This window comes from Megalops cyprinoides, chromosome 15 (genome assembly GCF_013368585.1).
Source record: "Megalops cyprinoides isolate fMegCyp1 chromosome 15, fMegCyp1.pri, whole genome shotgun sequence".
Classification (NCBI taxonomy): Eukaryota; Metazoa; Chordata; class Actinopteri; order Elopiformes; family Megalopidae; genus Megalops; species Megalops cyprinoides.
The window spans coordinates 4,020,650-4,035,899 of NC_050597.1; the positions used below are offsets into that span (position 1 = coordinate 4,020,650).

Genomic DNA, 15,250 nt, shown 5'->3' on the forward strand with positions numbered 1-15,250 from the left:
ATGAATATATCTAAGGGATTGTTGGTGGTTGAATGCGTTGCTGATGACCCACTTGATTGAACAATAAAGTAAAAAAAAAAATAATTGAAGCTCTAAGTGTAATTGTTTGTATTGTTGTCGAGGGTTTTTTTCTGAAAAAAAAAAAGACTATCACTGGAACTGGACAGCAAAGATACATGCAACTTGTTTATTTGTATTTGTTTGAGATTACAATAAAATGGATGCAGCCAGACCATTTGGATGATCACCATGCATAAGAAGGAGACATTTTACACCTTTTTCCCACTGGCTTTGGGAGGTTTATGTTTGTGTTTATGACGATGTTTATAATAATGACAATGATAATGTTGGATGGATCTAAATACTGCCCTCTACTGGCAAACGAGAGCTACCTCCGGCAGCAACATTGTTTTCTTGGGAGGTCTCCCAAGCTCTAACCAAGCCTAACCACACCTATTTTAGTTAGGTAGCGGGCAACAGTTTAGAAAGGCCGTGTGCTTTAGCCAGACTTCAGAAAGGCTTAGGCAGATGAACACTTTTTAAACACTTCTTCAGTGTCTCAGAAAAGCCTTTTAGCCTATAACAATATGGTAAAAAAAAAAAAAAAATCAAAACAGAAGTGCAATCACAATTTCAGTTTCAGTCTATTCTGACGAAAGCCATGGACCAAGGCCCAAGATTAGAAAGAATGTGAAATTCTACATTTACATTTTTCCATTCTAATCAAAATTCTACTCCAGTTAATAATATTTACTATGTTTGCCACATGACGCTCTCTTTTGTATAAAAATGTAAGTTTTGAAACCAAACAAATAATCCCCACTCTGTATATGAAAAACAAACAAACAATCTTCATTATTGTTATCACGGCAATTGGATAAATGTCATTCTGATTATTAGTGACAGTCATGGTTGCGGTGGCAGAATAAACGATCGGTTTTAAATGTGCTAGTCTTACGGCGCTGATGACGATGATGATGATGATGTTACACAGTCACTATCAACGTTCCCGCAACTGACTTGAGTGCAAGATCAATAAAAGCGATTCATGCCACACATCTGCTCAAGTATCCAATCCTTGAACTAAATCAAAAGACAGCGGAAAACAGTTTAATATGGGTTCGAGTGAGGTACGTTTGTGCTGAACCTCGCAACCTCGCCGGAGGATGTTTATACGCAGTGTGGGCTTTTTATAGGACCAGGAAAAAGTTTCTCATGGGCTGAACGTTCAGGAAATGAGTTAAACCCGCCATCACATACTCTAGTGTAGGAAGGCAAACGAAGAACTGGCTGCTACCGTAGCGCGTTCTTTTCGCCCGTTTCCGAACGTCTCGCCACCGAACAAATGATCTCTTCGCTTTAGAAACTTTACCTGGTCGTGTCAGGTTTGTACACATTTGTCATTCTTTAATAGCTAGAGTCTACATTTGTTCTGCATGTAAATATTTGACAAACTTGTACCAGGGTCTAAGTGTTAGCTTTTGGTTGCGTTGATGCGGAAAAATGCTTATCTTGATCGATACTTTTGCTGTTGTTACTCTTAAAGTTTCGTTAAACTCTTCCTTTAAGCGGCAAAGAACGATTGCCAGGTTTTATTGTTTTACCTACGAGAGTGCTCCGTTACCCCGCAACATCCTTTCGCATTTCTAATATGGCTACAAACACGCAGAAGCTCCAAATGCAGAACTTACTACAATGTTTTTTATTTGGACACTTCTGAACGATTTCAAGTAAGAAATGTGTTGCTAAAAGTGTGTATAACATTTGCTTGTTAATCAGTTGTAATGGTTTTGAATGGGACAGGAACATGCCAATATGTTTTACTGGTTATAAAACCTATGTCAACACGTGCACCGCGCCATAACTTTGACAATGTACAGTAACTATTAGATCTGACTTTCTCCATGACAGAATATCCTGCTTATACTCCTGTTTACAAAACACTACCGTTTGGCTGTTGTTCATAACTGAAAAAAAAAAAACATTAAAGCAGAACTTCGCTTGGGGAGCAATATATTTCAGGTGTTTCCTATTTATATCTAACAGCCGTGTTATATTTGACCAGAGTTTCGTTTCTTTGTCACCAGCCGTGACAAAGCTGAGGGTGGACGCATCTGATATTCAGACTGCATGTGCTAAATTTAAGCGCACTGATAAAGTTCACACAAACGACATATTTAGCAGATACTGATGTTCGCACCTCTGCTCTATACACAGCTACATCGTCAAACCGAAAGAACCAGATTTTGTACACTGTTGATGTGTTTCGACTAAAATTCACAAAGATCTGAGACATTCATTTTAAACTGCAATGCCAATTAAGAGACCAAGCTGACTGGTCGTTGATCGTCCAAACCAGGCCCAGTGAACATGACAACGCGCTGAGATCACCGTGCTTTCCAGCTCCCACGTGGAATGTGCTGTCGTAGCACGTGATGTAAACCTCTGTACACAGAGGAAAAAGGGCTACTTTGATGAAAAAGAAATTTAAAGTCGAGGTCTAATTTTTGATTAACTAATTTTAGTGAGAAAGAGCTGGTGGGTCTTCACCATGTTATGAGAGAATATATTTGCAAATGACAGTTATACTAGCCTACAAGAATTCCATTACGTGTACGTTGGTGTCAGTATGTCTTCTCCCAGTCCGTGTGTTTTTTGGCAGAGTCTTCTGACATAAATTTCCTCTGATTACTTATGCTGTGCCATCTCCGTCTTCTTTTTGCACTTGCAGTCTGGGAGCAATTTCAGTGCCGGTCTGTTTAGAATCTCTCCATAAACAAAACAACACACAAAATCATGCCACTTACTGAGATAATTGCATTATAACGTGCAACATACATTATTGTCTCAGCCGTGGAGGAGATAAGATTAAGCTGGCTCATGCTGATGTTTTCGCTGAGATAGAATGTTGTGATGACAAATAAAATTCGCATCATTTGTGATGCTTGACTACCCAATGCTTATCTTTCCTGTTCATCAGGCATGCCAGATTATTGGTTTAGATCCGTGCACTATTATGGAACATAATGTATCTAAATTATACGTATTACAAAGCAGCAAACCAATTTACAATAATAAAAAGAGTAAATATGCAGTCTACATGTTGGACAGGGGCCCAGCAAAAGCAGTCATGGGAGAAGAGATGTTGAAGTGTTGCCAGTGTAACATGTTCATCTCTGTAACAAATTTTCTTGGATCTGAGAACCGTGACTTCATTCTTGCTTGTCCAGTGGGATCTTACAGAGCGCAGATCACTCCCAGATAAAAACCTAAGCATTCAAACAGAGCAGAAAAGTACAGAGTTTGGTTGGGTTTAGGAGAGTGTATGAGAAATACAGCTCGAGGAAGCGGATGGAGCACATTAGCTGTGCTGTCACGCATCATGTCATGGTATAGTTGATGGGATGTAAGGTTAACGCCTAACACCATGGGAGTTGTTCAGGTTTGCTGTGGTAAAGATGTAAGTCACTCATGACCAATTTTGCACAAATGAGTGATTCAGTTGTGTTCATAAGAGCACAAGCTTGGACCACAACTTGAAATGGGGATGTGGCATGAAGTTTCGGGCATGTTTTTGGGTCCACGGCTATATTTCATCCGTGTGGACATCTTGAACATGTGTGGTGGTCACACCGCAACACCACAAGTGATGTGAAATAACCCTTACAGCTATTCAGTTGTGGTGTGTGGTTCAGACAACATTGTTGGATTTCTAGAAAGACTTTTAAGCTTAAGATGAAATGTATAGTTAAACTGTTGGTCTTTACAAGGCATCAGTGGTCCTCTTTATCAGAATTATATGATTAGCTATATGGCATATATGATAATGCTACTGTTTGCAAACTATTATCTGTGTAAGATCACTGGTTGTTACTTAAAGCTTATTTTGCTAAACTCAAAAGCAAGGGCTCTTTAACAAACAAGCAATTTATGTAATTTCCTTCCTGAGGTAACAACTGAAAGAGACCCGCCCAAATTTTAGATGTAATCAATTCAAGAAGTCAAGAGAAATAATACCAAGGGAGTTAGCCTCCTGGCTCCACCTTAAATTTCATTTCAGTACAATGTCCAATTGAATGTACAATGCTTACATAATGATTATGGGTCTTTGCCAGATGGAGGATATTAGTTCATTAGGTTTGTTTTTGTTTTTCCCAAAACCAACTTTTGAGTTAAACATCGTGGAGACACAGTACAGCAGCGTTGTTTCAACAATGTAATATCAACTATATTTTGCAATGAAGGAAGCGTTTGCTCAAAAAGCAGCAGCAGCATATTGCAAAACCTATCAGGAAAGGTTATCTGACTTCCTTCTGTGCTGCGCAGTTTCATATCTGACGGCATTGTGCGTCACAGTGAGAGCTCTATAATTAGAGCAGACAACTCGACTGCCGGGGGACCTGGGTAGGGGGGGGGTGCTCAGAATCTTGACAGGGTCATAGAACCACCAGAAGGTCAGTTTTAGTTAAAATTCAGAGTCAGCTCATGAGAATATTGAACTGAACTACTCTTTGTGTTAGCCATAACCCTAATAATACAACTTGCAATAAGTTTCACTTGCAATATTTTCAGTCTGTGGAGATGCTGGCCAACACCGCTCACAAAAAAACAGAAAAGAACAAACATTCAAAAAACCAACAAACAAAAGGACCCAGCCTAAGCACACAGTCAGATGAGAAAGTGAGCCCCCTGCTGTCCAGCAACACACCTGTATTTAATATGCCTTTAATTAGCCAGGTGTGGCCGATTAACCAGTGAGCTGCTTCAAGGCATTTACAAGACAAGGACAAAACAATGACAAGAGGCTGTTTGCAATGAAATTGAGTGGATACAGATCTGTTATTTAGGATATAAAGTGGAAGATGGAGGATCCTCGGAAACAAACACAAATGACAATTAAACAATCACAAACAATTAAGTTCTGGGAACAGGTGAAGGCTCCTCCTTCACACAGTCACAAATATAAAGGCATAAAACAACCCTAGCAATCAAGTCTGCGTGCAGCATGCAATATGCAGATAGTGAATCTGTTAGGTGCCTATACATTAACTGTTCATGGAAAAACCCACCTGTTTAGCTATTAGTGTAATTTGTGGAGATTAAACAGCAAATATAGGGCCCATTGTAAAATAGCTGAGCATAACTGCTGCTGTACCCTTGGGCAAGGTACTTAACCCACAGTAAGCCTCAGTAAATATCCAAATGTATAAATGGATAACATTGTACAGAACTGTAACCTATGTAAGTCGCTTTGGATAAAAGTGTCTGCCAAATGAATAAATGTAAATGTAAATGTAATGTATTGTATCTTGACATCATATGTCCAGCTTTCAGAATGGGGCAGCAATGTAGCATGGTGGTAACCTCTGTAAGTTGCTCTGGACAAGAGCATCTGCTAAACGACAATAACGTAATGCAATGTGATGAATGCTAAAATGAGGAGTTACAGTTTGACAGCCGTCTCTTCTCTCTCGCAGAGACGCCGGCGAGTATGCAGGGCGCGATCGCTCGGGTGTGCGTGGTGGTGGCGGCGGCCATCCTCAACCACCCTCTCCTGTTCCCGAAAGAGAACCTCACCATCCCGGAGCAGGAGGAGGAGCTCCTGGCCCGCATGCGCGAGCATGAGGAGAAGCTGGAGGCGGAGCAGGCCCGGCTGGAGAGGGAGCTGTCCGAGGGGGCGCCAGAGGAAGCGCGGGACGACCCGGAGGAGGGGTACAGCTGCTACTTCTGGAGCGCCCTCTCCATGATCATCTTCTTCACCATCGAGGTGTGCCGGCAGGATCTCATCGGGTCCTGTTCGCCTGGCCAGGAGGACGAGGACGTCCTCACTGACGGCACCGCCTGGGCCTGCAAGCCCCTCTTCCCAGACAAAGGGGTGCTGAGCAGCTTCTACGAGAGGTGCGTCCGGGTAACGCCCCAGGAAACCCGCAGGACGTGCGAGTTCGTGGAAGGGTTCGCCGACGACCTGCTGGAGGCGCTGCGGAGCGCCAGCGACCGCGAGGCCGACATGGAGGTGGAGGACTGCCTGGGTGTGGGCAGCATTTACGAGGGCTGGCGGGCGAGCAAGCCACTGATGTGCGACCTGATCGTGCCCTTCGCCCCGCCGGAGCCCTACAGCTTCGGGTTCGAGCTGTGGTGCGGTGCAGCCGGCGACGTTCCCCCTGACATGCAGGGCTGCGGCCGGATCCGGCTGGTGAGGGCCCGGGAGGCAGGGTGTCTGTGCGGGGGCACCGAGCTCGGAGACGACATGCTGTGCCTGCTGCACCAGGGCAAGAACGAGAGGCCCAGAACCGGCGGCGCCACCGACGACCTCCTCTGCTCGAAGGACACGCCCTACCTGGCCAAGGACCAGGTGATGAAGTGGTTCCAGATCGCCGTGACCAAGGCCTGGGCGAGGATCTCCCACAAGTACGAGTTTGAGCTGGCCTTCCGCAACCTCGATTCCCCAGGGGCCCTGAAGGTCCGGTTCAGATCGGGGAAGGTGGTCGTCCTCAACCTCACGCCCGTGGTCCAGTTCGAGGACACCGACGCGTACTTCATCTCGCACTTTCCCTCGGAGGGAGACAGCGGCTCGGACACATTCTGGCCCCTGTCCTTTGCTGTTTACGAGAAGAATCTTCTGAAGTGCTTAGCCAAAAGTTTACCGGAAAACTCCTGCCATATTAAATGCCTTCAGATTGCGTCCTTCCTCCATAAGAAGCAAACAGGTCTGACAGGCAAGAGTGCCCTCACTAACTATCACCTGAAGACTGTGCTGCTACATCTGCTCTTGGGCACGAAGTCCTCGGCGTGGGGCGCCGAAAACCTGGAGCTCCGTCTGCGTGACGTCATGGGGTTCCTGGAGAAGAGCCTTCAGGAGAAGCGGCTCTACCACGTGCTCATCGGAAACTCCCGCCTCCCGAAAGAGATCGGGATTCCAGCGATATTCTGCAGGGCGGAGCCCGTGAACCTCCTCCGCCCGCTCGTGTTGCAGAGACATCTTTACGCCCAAACGGTGGAGCACTTCCACGAAATGCTGAAGAACGCTTCCGTGCTCATACAGGAGTACATGCCACACTTTCCCAATGGCACCGTGCCCCAAACAATTGGCGCAAGCCTACAGTCCTAGGACTCCTGTTTTCCAGCTTGATCCAGTACCACTGGAGTGCCAGATGTATGTAATTTGGGTTTTTGTATTCTCAAAAAGTATCTCCAGCAATCTTCACAGACTAAAATGGATACTGGATTTTTGCAGTCTAAATGGGCTGTGGTTATGCTGAGTACTAGGGCTAGATACTAGTCTAACCACAGTGAGCTGCGGCCTTCAGTAGGGAATTTCAGCAAGGGACATTTTTTGATTCTGAGAAAATAATTTTTTGTTATTGTTGGTGACTGCCAAACACATGATGTCATTCGAGTTTCATCAAATGCAGCGTTTGCTGAAAGTCCTCTCTGAAAGTTAAAGAGAAAGTGCACTGCATTTAGGTTGAATCTCTGCCTTACTGCCACATGTACATTGCTTATGCTGCTTTTGGGCTTTGAGGCAGAGATGACCATGCCTTCTTACAGCATGTGGCACAGAGCCATTGCTGTGTTATTAACAGTTTAAAAGGAGTCTGATTCTAAAAAGCACTGAACTGACCTGGCAGCATAGAAGGGCAGGGGGAGTGTATAGTAAATGAAAGTATTGTTAAATTATATCAGTAATATATCTTTTGTACCGCACCATACAATACTGTACAGTAAGTTTGTCATAAAGTATAATAGCACGATTACGTTATTGTTCACCAGTTGTATTATAGTAACTGTAGATGTGACAGGGAACTTTTCTTGAGGAAGCAGTGTGTTCCAGCCTCCTTTCCAACAGCAGTGCTTAGCCACATGTCAGCCATACTGTGTCCTCACGTGTGTTGGTTAGGATAAGAGACTGTGCTTCTCTCTTTCCTGTATATGGCGTGCACTAGAAATACTCAAAAATGATGAATATTTTAATTTCAGTTTCAGTAACAGAATTTCCAGCCACAAAAAGATTGATCAGTTCAGCCAAACATAGATGAGTGTGCATTGCTAATGAGGGGGGGAGATGAAGTTCAGGTTTACATATTGCGAACCCTGTTATTTGAGGTTCTGAAGTTAAAGAAGTGGAAAATCACTTTATACATTTCCTCATCCATGAAGGAAAAAAAAAAAACAGCTGTCACTCTGTCAACTGTACCTTTGAAAACACCCTGTCATATATTACAAAGAGACTGAAAGGCCAAGCAGTAGATAGAGTTTATATTTACTGTATTTTTAAATAACTACCAACAGTCTTTTTAATATTTATATATATATTTTTTGTATCAAAAACATCTGGAGCTGCATGACACACCAGCGGGTAACGTAACTGGTAAGAAAGATGTTTTTGGCCTGCATATTTATTTTATGCTAAGGGTGTGACACATTTCAAGCACAAACATATTTTTTATATAGACACCATAGTATCATTTTCAATCGGTTGTTTTTTTCTTACCTGATTGTATGCACCGAATTTCAGTGAAGTGATTGCTACTACCATGTAATAAATGCTCCAGAACCATATTTCAAATCTTGTTGGTGCATTTTTCATTCTGGAGAGTGAAGGATGGGCACATGACATCATCATGAACAGGTTAATCACATAAAATCCCGAACATTTCCCTGAAGCGGCAGCCAGACACACAGGCGCATAAAGATCAGCTTAGGCAAGGAAGTTTTGATTCATGAATACGTGCAAGTGCTATAGAAGTGAGTCTTCAAACAGAATGTGAAATTACACGTATCAAAAGTGTACGCATCAGTGTTTTATCAGACTGAATATATCAAAGTAAGTATAATGGCATGAGTTATAAATGTGATCCAATTTGTTAGGAAAACACCCTCAGTTTGACCGATGACTTTTTTTTTCCCCCAAGGGCAGCTTATAGCCACATGTCTCCACCTCATTTAGCATTGAAAGTGAAACCATAACATGAGGTTGCTAGTACTCTTAAAGGAGAAATGTGTGATTAACATTAGGAGCTGGCTAAGGGACAGCAGGAAAACTGCTTTTCATACCTTGGCGGATATAACAGGTTGTGGCCTTCACCAATTACTCTGCAAATTTGTGTTATCCCTGCAGTTTGGATATTAGCGATAGCATAAGCTCACTAAAATGCAATATCTTATCATCTTGGGTTAATAAGTACTGTGCACCCACCTACACATCCACTGGCACACATACCTAACACAGCTTTAGAGTGCAGTCTCCTAAAAAGTAATATGAGGATCATCACACCACCCCCCCTACTCATAGAAAGTTTCATCAAATTCTGTAATCATGTTGATAACATTTTGGCAAAAAAAAAAAAAAAAAAAAAAAAAACAGGAAGAGAAAAAAAACAACCAAATAGGAACAATAAGATTCCCCTAACAATGCCTGGCCATCTTGTGGTATACTTTGGTAATGCAATTGGTTTCCAAAAAAGCAGAATTTGCCCCTGTGGACTCAATTTCAATCTAACAGCAATCGAGACAAATTCAAGCCAGTGCTCCTGAAATGAAAAATATGACTCTTGGAATATTATTCTAAATTAAGGACATGCTGGTTACATTTGATTTGGTCATCAGAGAATGAACACTGTCCTTCTTCTGAAATATTAACATCTACACTCAAATCTAGTTTGTGATGAATGTTTCGGAAATTAAATCCAAAATTTCACACTTTCAGAATTAATGTCAACCTTTTCACTTTCTCATGGGCATTCATCCCATGACTCATCTACCAAAGAAAGCCAAGAGTAATACACGTTGCATGTATTTTTTAAAATTTTCTTTATCAAATGTACCAAGAAAATCATATGCTTTTCTATTAAGTGCAGCTACAATCATGAAATCATAAAACATATTTCAAATGGCCTTGGATCAAGAAATTATTTGCAGAACATATTGGATTTCTCACTGGCTAAAACAGAATCTTGATTATCAATTACCGCTCAGTAGAAAAATAATAAAAGACAACATTTTAACACCCATCTGATTTCCATTTTTGCTTACGGCACACACTTCCAGGCATTATAAAAAAATCACTGAACTTGCACCAAGAGATTCTTCAGCAATACACAAATCAACAGACACGGCATACAACAAAAATATGATTTAAAGCACATTTTGCGGAGAAAAACTTGACACAGTGAAGTGTCAGGCATTTCTTTTCTCTTAACATGCTATCAAGACAAAGGAAGAGAGCAAATGCAGATTGTCTTGACAGAACCTTCCCTTCCTACAGGCCGTAATCGTAATCGGGTTTGCCTTCTGCGTACGTCCTGTAGAAGCCCTTGTGCGTCTCGCTGGAGAACACGTTGGCCTTGACAGAGGGATCCTCCAGCATGAACTCCGTCCATTTCTTCAGCTCCGCTTTGCCATCCATGCAGCTGAAAAACAGGTTCACAAAAGGTGGAAAAGGTGAAAAACATTCCCATTCAATCAACATTTATCAAAGGCCTCTGGTTATATGAAATTATTTGGAGGCTGGAGTGACTTGTCTTTTGCACTGAAGTAGCCTGCATGAAAAACAGAGTGTTCCCTGCACTTTCCTAAAGCGCCGTTCAGCAGATGGCTCTGACATCACAGACGTCTGGTGTCTACATCACTGCTGAAGCAGTGAATCAGGTCTTGGTACCTAAATCCTTCCTGAACCTGAAATGGAAACAGTGATTCTCTGTCGTTTAACAAAGCATGGATACGTACTGCTCCAATCCATACATCTCAATCCTCTCGAACCAGGGCCAAATCATGTAGTCGATCATGGTGATGGAATCTCCACCGAAGAACTTGGTCTTCTTTCTGGCAAGGGTCTGGAGGGAAAAAAGCAGGATGTCAACCAGAGGCTAATACATTTTCACAGGTTTGTTCCAGACGACTCACACAATCATTATGACTTTAAAGTAAAATGAATGTATTTGTTTATCTACGCATCTATACGTCCAAATATAAAATCAATCTTCAGTGGCAATATAGATGTCCCCAGTTTTAAAATATTGACATAAAATAACTTCAGGAAACAGGAATATGCCATGGACCCATACAACAAATAATATACTGAGATTGTAAAATAATAATAATAACAAATAAATAAATAGTGTGGCCTAGTGGTAAGGAGCAGGGCTTACAACCAAAAGGTTGCTGGTTTGATTCCCCGCTAAGGCACTGCTGCTGTACCCTCAAGCAAGGTACTTAACCCACAGTTTCCTCCATAATGATCCAGCTGTATAAATTGATAAAATTGTAACCTACTGCATGTAAGTAGCTCTGGATAAGAGTATCTGCTAAATGCTGATAATGTAACGTGATGTATAAATGTAATATTTATGAAAGTATTTATTTCCTTTATTAAATTATTCCTTAAAAATCTCTTTCAAGGGAGATCTGGCCATGATAGCATCTATGCAGTCAGCACAAAATATAAAATATATAATATAAAACAGATTAAGAACATATTTTAGAGATACTTTAAGCTCAATCAATACACTGAAAATATGGAAATTATTGCCATTTTGGTATATTACAGCCTTCTTTGTATTAGTATATTTTAAATGTATTAACAAGATATTTCTCATTATATTACAACACTTTTCAGTTTTGTATGGGGACCTTAACAAAAAGAGCTTCAGTTACAATTATTAAGTATGTAATGTATTTTGCCTTGCCTCATTCAAGCTCTTGAGCTTCTCCTTCATCTCTTCTTCCAGTTTTGAAGTGTCTTCTCCACTCTGCCTTACCGTGGGAATCTTATAAAAATATGGTATCACCTTAAAGAAAACAAACTGGGGTTTGAACCACATTTCAGAGGAAAATTAATCTGATCTACATACATCAGTCCAAGTTAAAAATATGTCTTAAATGGCAATATTATAAACAACGCTGAACTACATTTGATGACTGCCTGGCCTGTATATACATCATATAGTATAATACCAGTTTAGACCCTTTTTAAGTAAGGCTTTACATATAAGACGACTCATTATAAATAGTTACCACCTCCCAAAGGACTTCTGGACTTCATACTTGTGTATTTTGGCACAGAGGTTTGAAAATTTCCTACAGAAATTTGGCTGCACTAAACTGTGTGGCACAGTGGCAGTGAATGAAGTTCTAGACATCTGAAGAGTATTTGGCACACCTTGGAAAAATGTTCCAGCAGCATCTTTTGTTGGGCCTTCTCAAAAGGATCTGCTGGAAGCAGCTTCTTCTCAGCATAAACCTCATCCAGGTAATCGCACGTGATTGGTGACTCATAGACCACCTGGCCTCCGGGAGTTTCCAGCACTGGGACCAGACCAAACGGGTTCTTCTCAAAGAACCAATCAGGTTTGTCTTTCAAGTTAATGTTGATAGTATCATGTCTGATAAAAAAAAAAAAATGTTGAAACAGAAGACTGTTGATTTTTCTGCCAGATAACAAAGGACACTGACATTTGTTTATTTCAGCTTGTACCTTGTCTGGCCAACTTTTTAAACTTGCAGTGTTTCTAATATTGTTGACTCCTTATATGCCTATTTGCTTGTGTTGTACTCTGCCACACTTATAAGTTGCTTTGGATAAAAGCGTCTGTCAAATGAATAAATGTACATAAATGTAAATGTCAGTGACAGGCAACGACACTTTGACAACAAAGGAAGAATAATTTTCATTCAAAAGACCCATCAATACTCCACCAATTAAACTAAAGGCTACTTTATGATATGCACATAAAGTGATGAGAATCAACAGATGCCATAAACTGAAAATGGAATGTCCACTTCTGTGCCTTAATATAACTTACTTGATACCCTTGGCATGAAGCACCAGTCGAGCTCTGTGTGCAAAAGGACAGAATCTCATACTGTACAGTCGGATACGCCCCTTGGGGACTGGACCCGGGGGAGAACTTCCTGTTAAGTGAAACAGACAGGTATGTTTAACTAATGTGATAGGTCAGATGTCACCATCATATCAGCATGCAACAACCTTTATCCCAATAGCGTGGGTGTTAATTAATGGACAGATAGATCAGATGTCACCATCATATCAGCATGCAACAACCTTTATCCCAATAGCGTGGGTGTTAATTAATGGACAGATAGATCAGATGTCACCATCATATCTACAGGCAACAACCGGTTTCCCAATAGCGTGGGTGTTAATTGAAAGACCTGCCTTTTTATTTCAGTGGACTGTCATCACAAACTATATCCCTAAAGGGTGCACATGGCACTGAAGGTAACTTTAACAGTGACATTTCTGCAGAGTCACGCTGGACCCACTTATTCAAACCTGCCAAGAACGCCACTCCTATATTTGCTTAGTTACTTTGTCAGAATGTAGATATCTTTCTAGGAATATCCTTAAAGAAAATGACTTGTCTCAACTTGCAACGATGACAGGAGCGAAATAATTCAAAAGTGATCATTTCTTTGATTTTCCATAAAATTAAAGGATGATTGCAATCCTGTGTTTTTCCTCTTGTATTGCACTTTGCATGTTTTTTTTTATTCAAAAAGTCACCATCATATCTACATGCAACAACCGGTTTCCCAATAGCGTGGGTGTTAATTGAAGGACCTGCCTTTTTATTTCAGTGGACTGTCATCACAAACTATATCTCTAAAGGGTGTTCCCCAAATCTTTTCTCATGGGAAAATGTCTTCAAACCCTTTTTGTACCAAGTAGAATGCGAAAAACTGGATATTGCTCTTTTAAGTCTTCTATGACTGTGCACATACCACACATACATTTGAAGATGAGAAGGAGAGTAATTTTAAGGCTTTCAGTTGTAATGCATTATGTTTATAAATGTAAGGTACAAATACAGTACCAGTCAAAAATTTGGACACAACTTTATTCTTTATTTTTACTGATTTCCATATTTTAGAATAACAGTAAAGACATCAAAACTGTGAAATAATACAAATGGGATTACAAAGTGACCAAGAAAGTGTTAAGCAACTGAAAACAAATCTTATATTTTAGGTTCTTCAAAGTAGCCAAAAATAAACTTTTTTGGGGAAGAAATTAATACATAGGCATCAACTTCACTATTTATATTTGTCTAAGAAACAAAGTTCACGCATTTAAGCATAAATCTTTAGATCAAGATGTCTTAAAATACATATTTCCCATTATCTTATCCAGGTGTGTCCAAAGTTTTGACTGGTACTGTACTCATTAAATCGGATAGACACCCGCCTCCACCTTTACAAAGATGCAAGATGCTCCTGTCGTCATTGCAAGTTGAGACAAGCCATTTTCTTTAAGGATATTCCTAGAAAGATATCTACATTCTGACAAAGTAACTAAGCAAATATAGGAGTGGCGTTCTTGGCAGGTTTGAATAAGCGGGTCCAGCGTGACTCTGCAGAAATGTCACTGTTTACTGAGTCACTGTTAAAGTTACCTTCAGTGCCATGTGCACAAAAGCCTGTGCCTCCAGTCTTTCAAACGAACTGCCATTGTTGATAGTGGATTAAAAAGTAAATGCATGACGTATATCCCAAAGAATGCGTTTAAACGAACTGTTTTTCAGTTCACAACCCTGCTTATTGAAAATGACAAAGTGAGAGAGCAGCAGAGGGCTCGTTGGATTAACCACAGACATACACTATCCCTGTTGCAGATATAGTGTATATACCCGCTACCTACAGTAGCTAGCTAACTGTCTAGTTATGGTTATTTTACGTGTGCAACTAATATGCATTAAACGAAGAATAACAATTACTTACGATTCCATCGAAAGTAATTCTAGCTGATACAGACAGCTGCAAGTGCACAAAATGCATTACCTTTGGCAAGACACTTCTGAGATGAAGCCATTTTTGATTCGCCGCTTGCTAGCTAGTCTGAAACTGAAGAAAAATGTCCTCACAGCAGCAGCAAAGAATGCGACCGGATTCAGCTGAAACACAATGCAGACGAAAAACTTTTTTAAATTACGTCGACGGTGCTCCGATCGCTTCCTCCTTTGGCAGAGAACTGAATCACGTGGGTAATCGTAGAGTCATACAACTCTGGACTCTCGAGCGACGCAAACTCAATATTATATAACTTTGAGAGTGCATGCTCCTGTAGAGTTACAATGCTATTTAAACGTACTTTAAACTACACAAAAATTCGGACAGTATATCTGTGTGTGCAGAAGGAAATGATCATGTATACGTACCTAAAACGATCCTCCAGAACACCTGGAAACTGTCTCCGCTCCTGCGTCTTGTATGGTACGCGCCGTGACTTCAGTGG

At 41.0% G+C, this 15,250-nt stretch overlaps 2 protein-coding genes across 3 annotated transcripts; one reads left to right on the forward strand and one right to left on the reverse strand.

The window, feature by feature from the left end:
* Positions 1–1,253: 1,253 nt before the first annotated feature.
* On the forward strand, positions 1,254–7,227 carry LOC118789990 (inositol 1,4,5-trisphosphate receptor interacting protein). The gene is made up of 2 exons (XM_036546769.1): positions 1,254–1,385; positions 5,478–7,227. The coding sequence occupies exon 2, from the start codon at positions 5,492–5,494 to the stop codon at positions 7,106–7,108; it is 1,617 nt and encodes a 538-aa protein (XP_036402662.1). The 5' UTR covers positions 1,254–1,385; positions 5,478–5,491; the 3' UTR covers positions 7,109–7,227.
* A 2,593-nt stretch (positions 7,228–9,820) lies between these two features.
* On the reverse strand, positions 9,821–15,217 carry LOC118789836 (glutathione S-transferase omega-1-like). 2 transcript variants are annotated; one of them, XM_036546508.1, is made up of 7 exons: positions 15,174–15,217; positions 14,797–14,909; positions 12,801–12,909; positions 12,158–12,380; positions 11,685–11,786; positions 10,726–10,832; positions 9,821–10,409 (listed from the first exon to the last, which is right to left on the reverse strand). In XM_036546508.1, exons 2-7 carry the CDS (start codon positions 14,825–14,827, stop codon positions 10,259–10,261), a joined length of 723 nt encoding a protein of 240 aa, XP_036402401.1. In that variant the 5' UTR covers positions 14,828–14,909; positions 15,174–15,217; the 3' UTR covers positions 9,821–10,258. The 2 variants fall into 2 exon arrangements, with proteins under 2 accessions (XP_036402401.1, XP_036402400.1); XM_036546507.1 differs by lacking the exon at positions 15,174–15,217 and having other exon boundaries at positions 14,797–14,967.
* Positions 15,218–15,250: the final 33 nt, after the last annotated feature.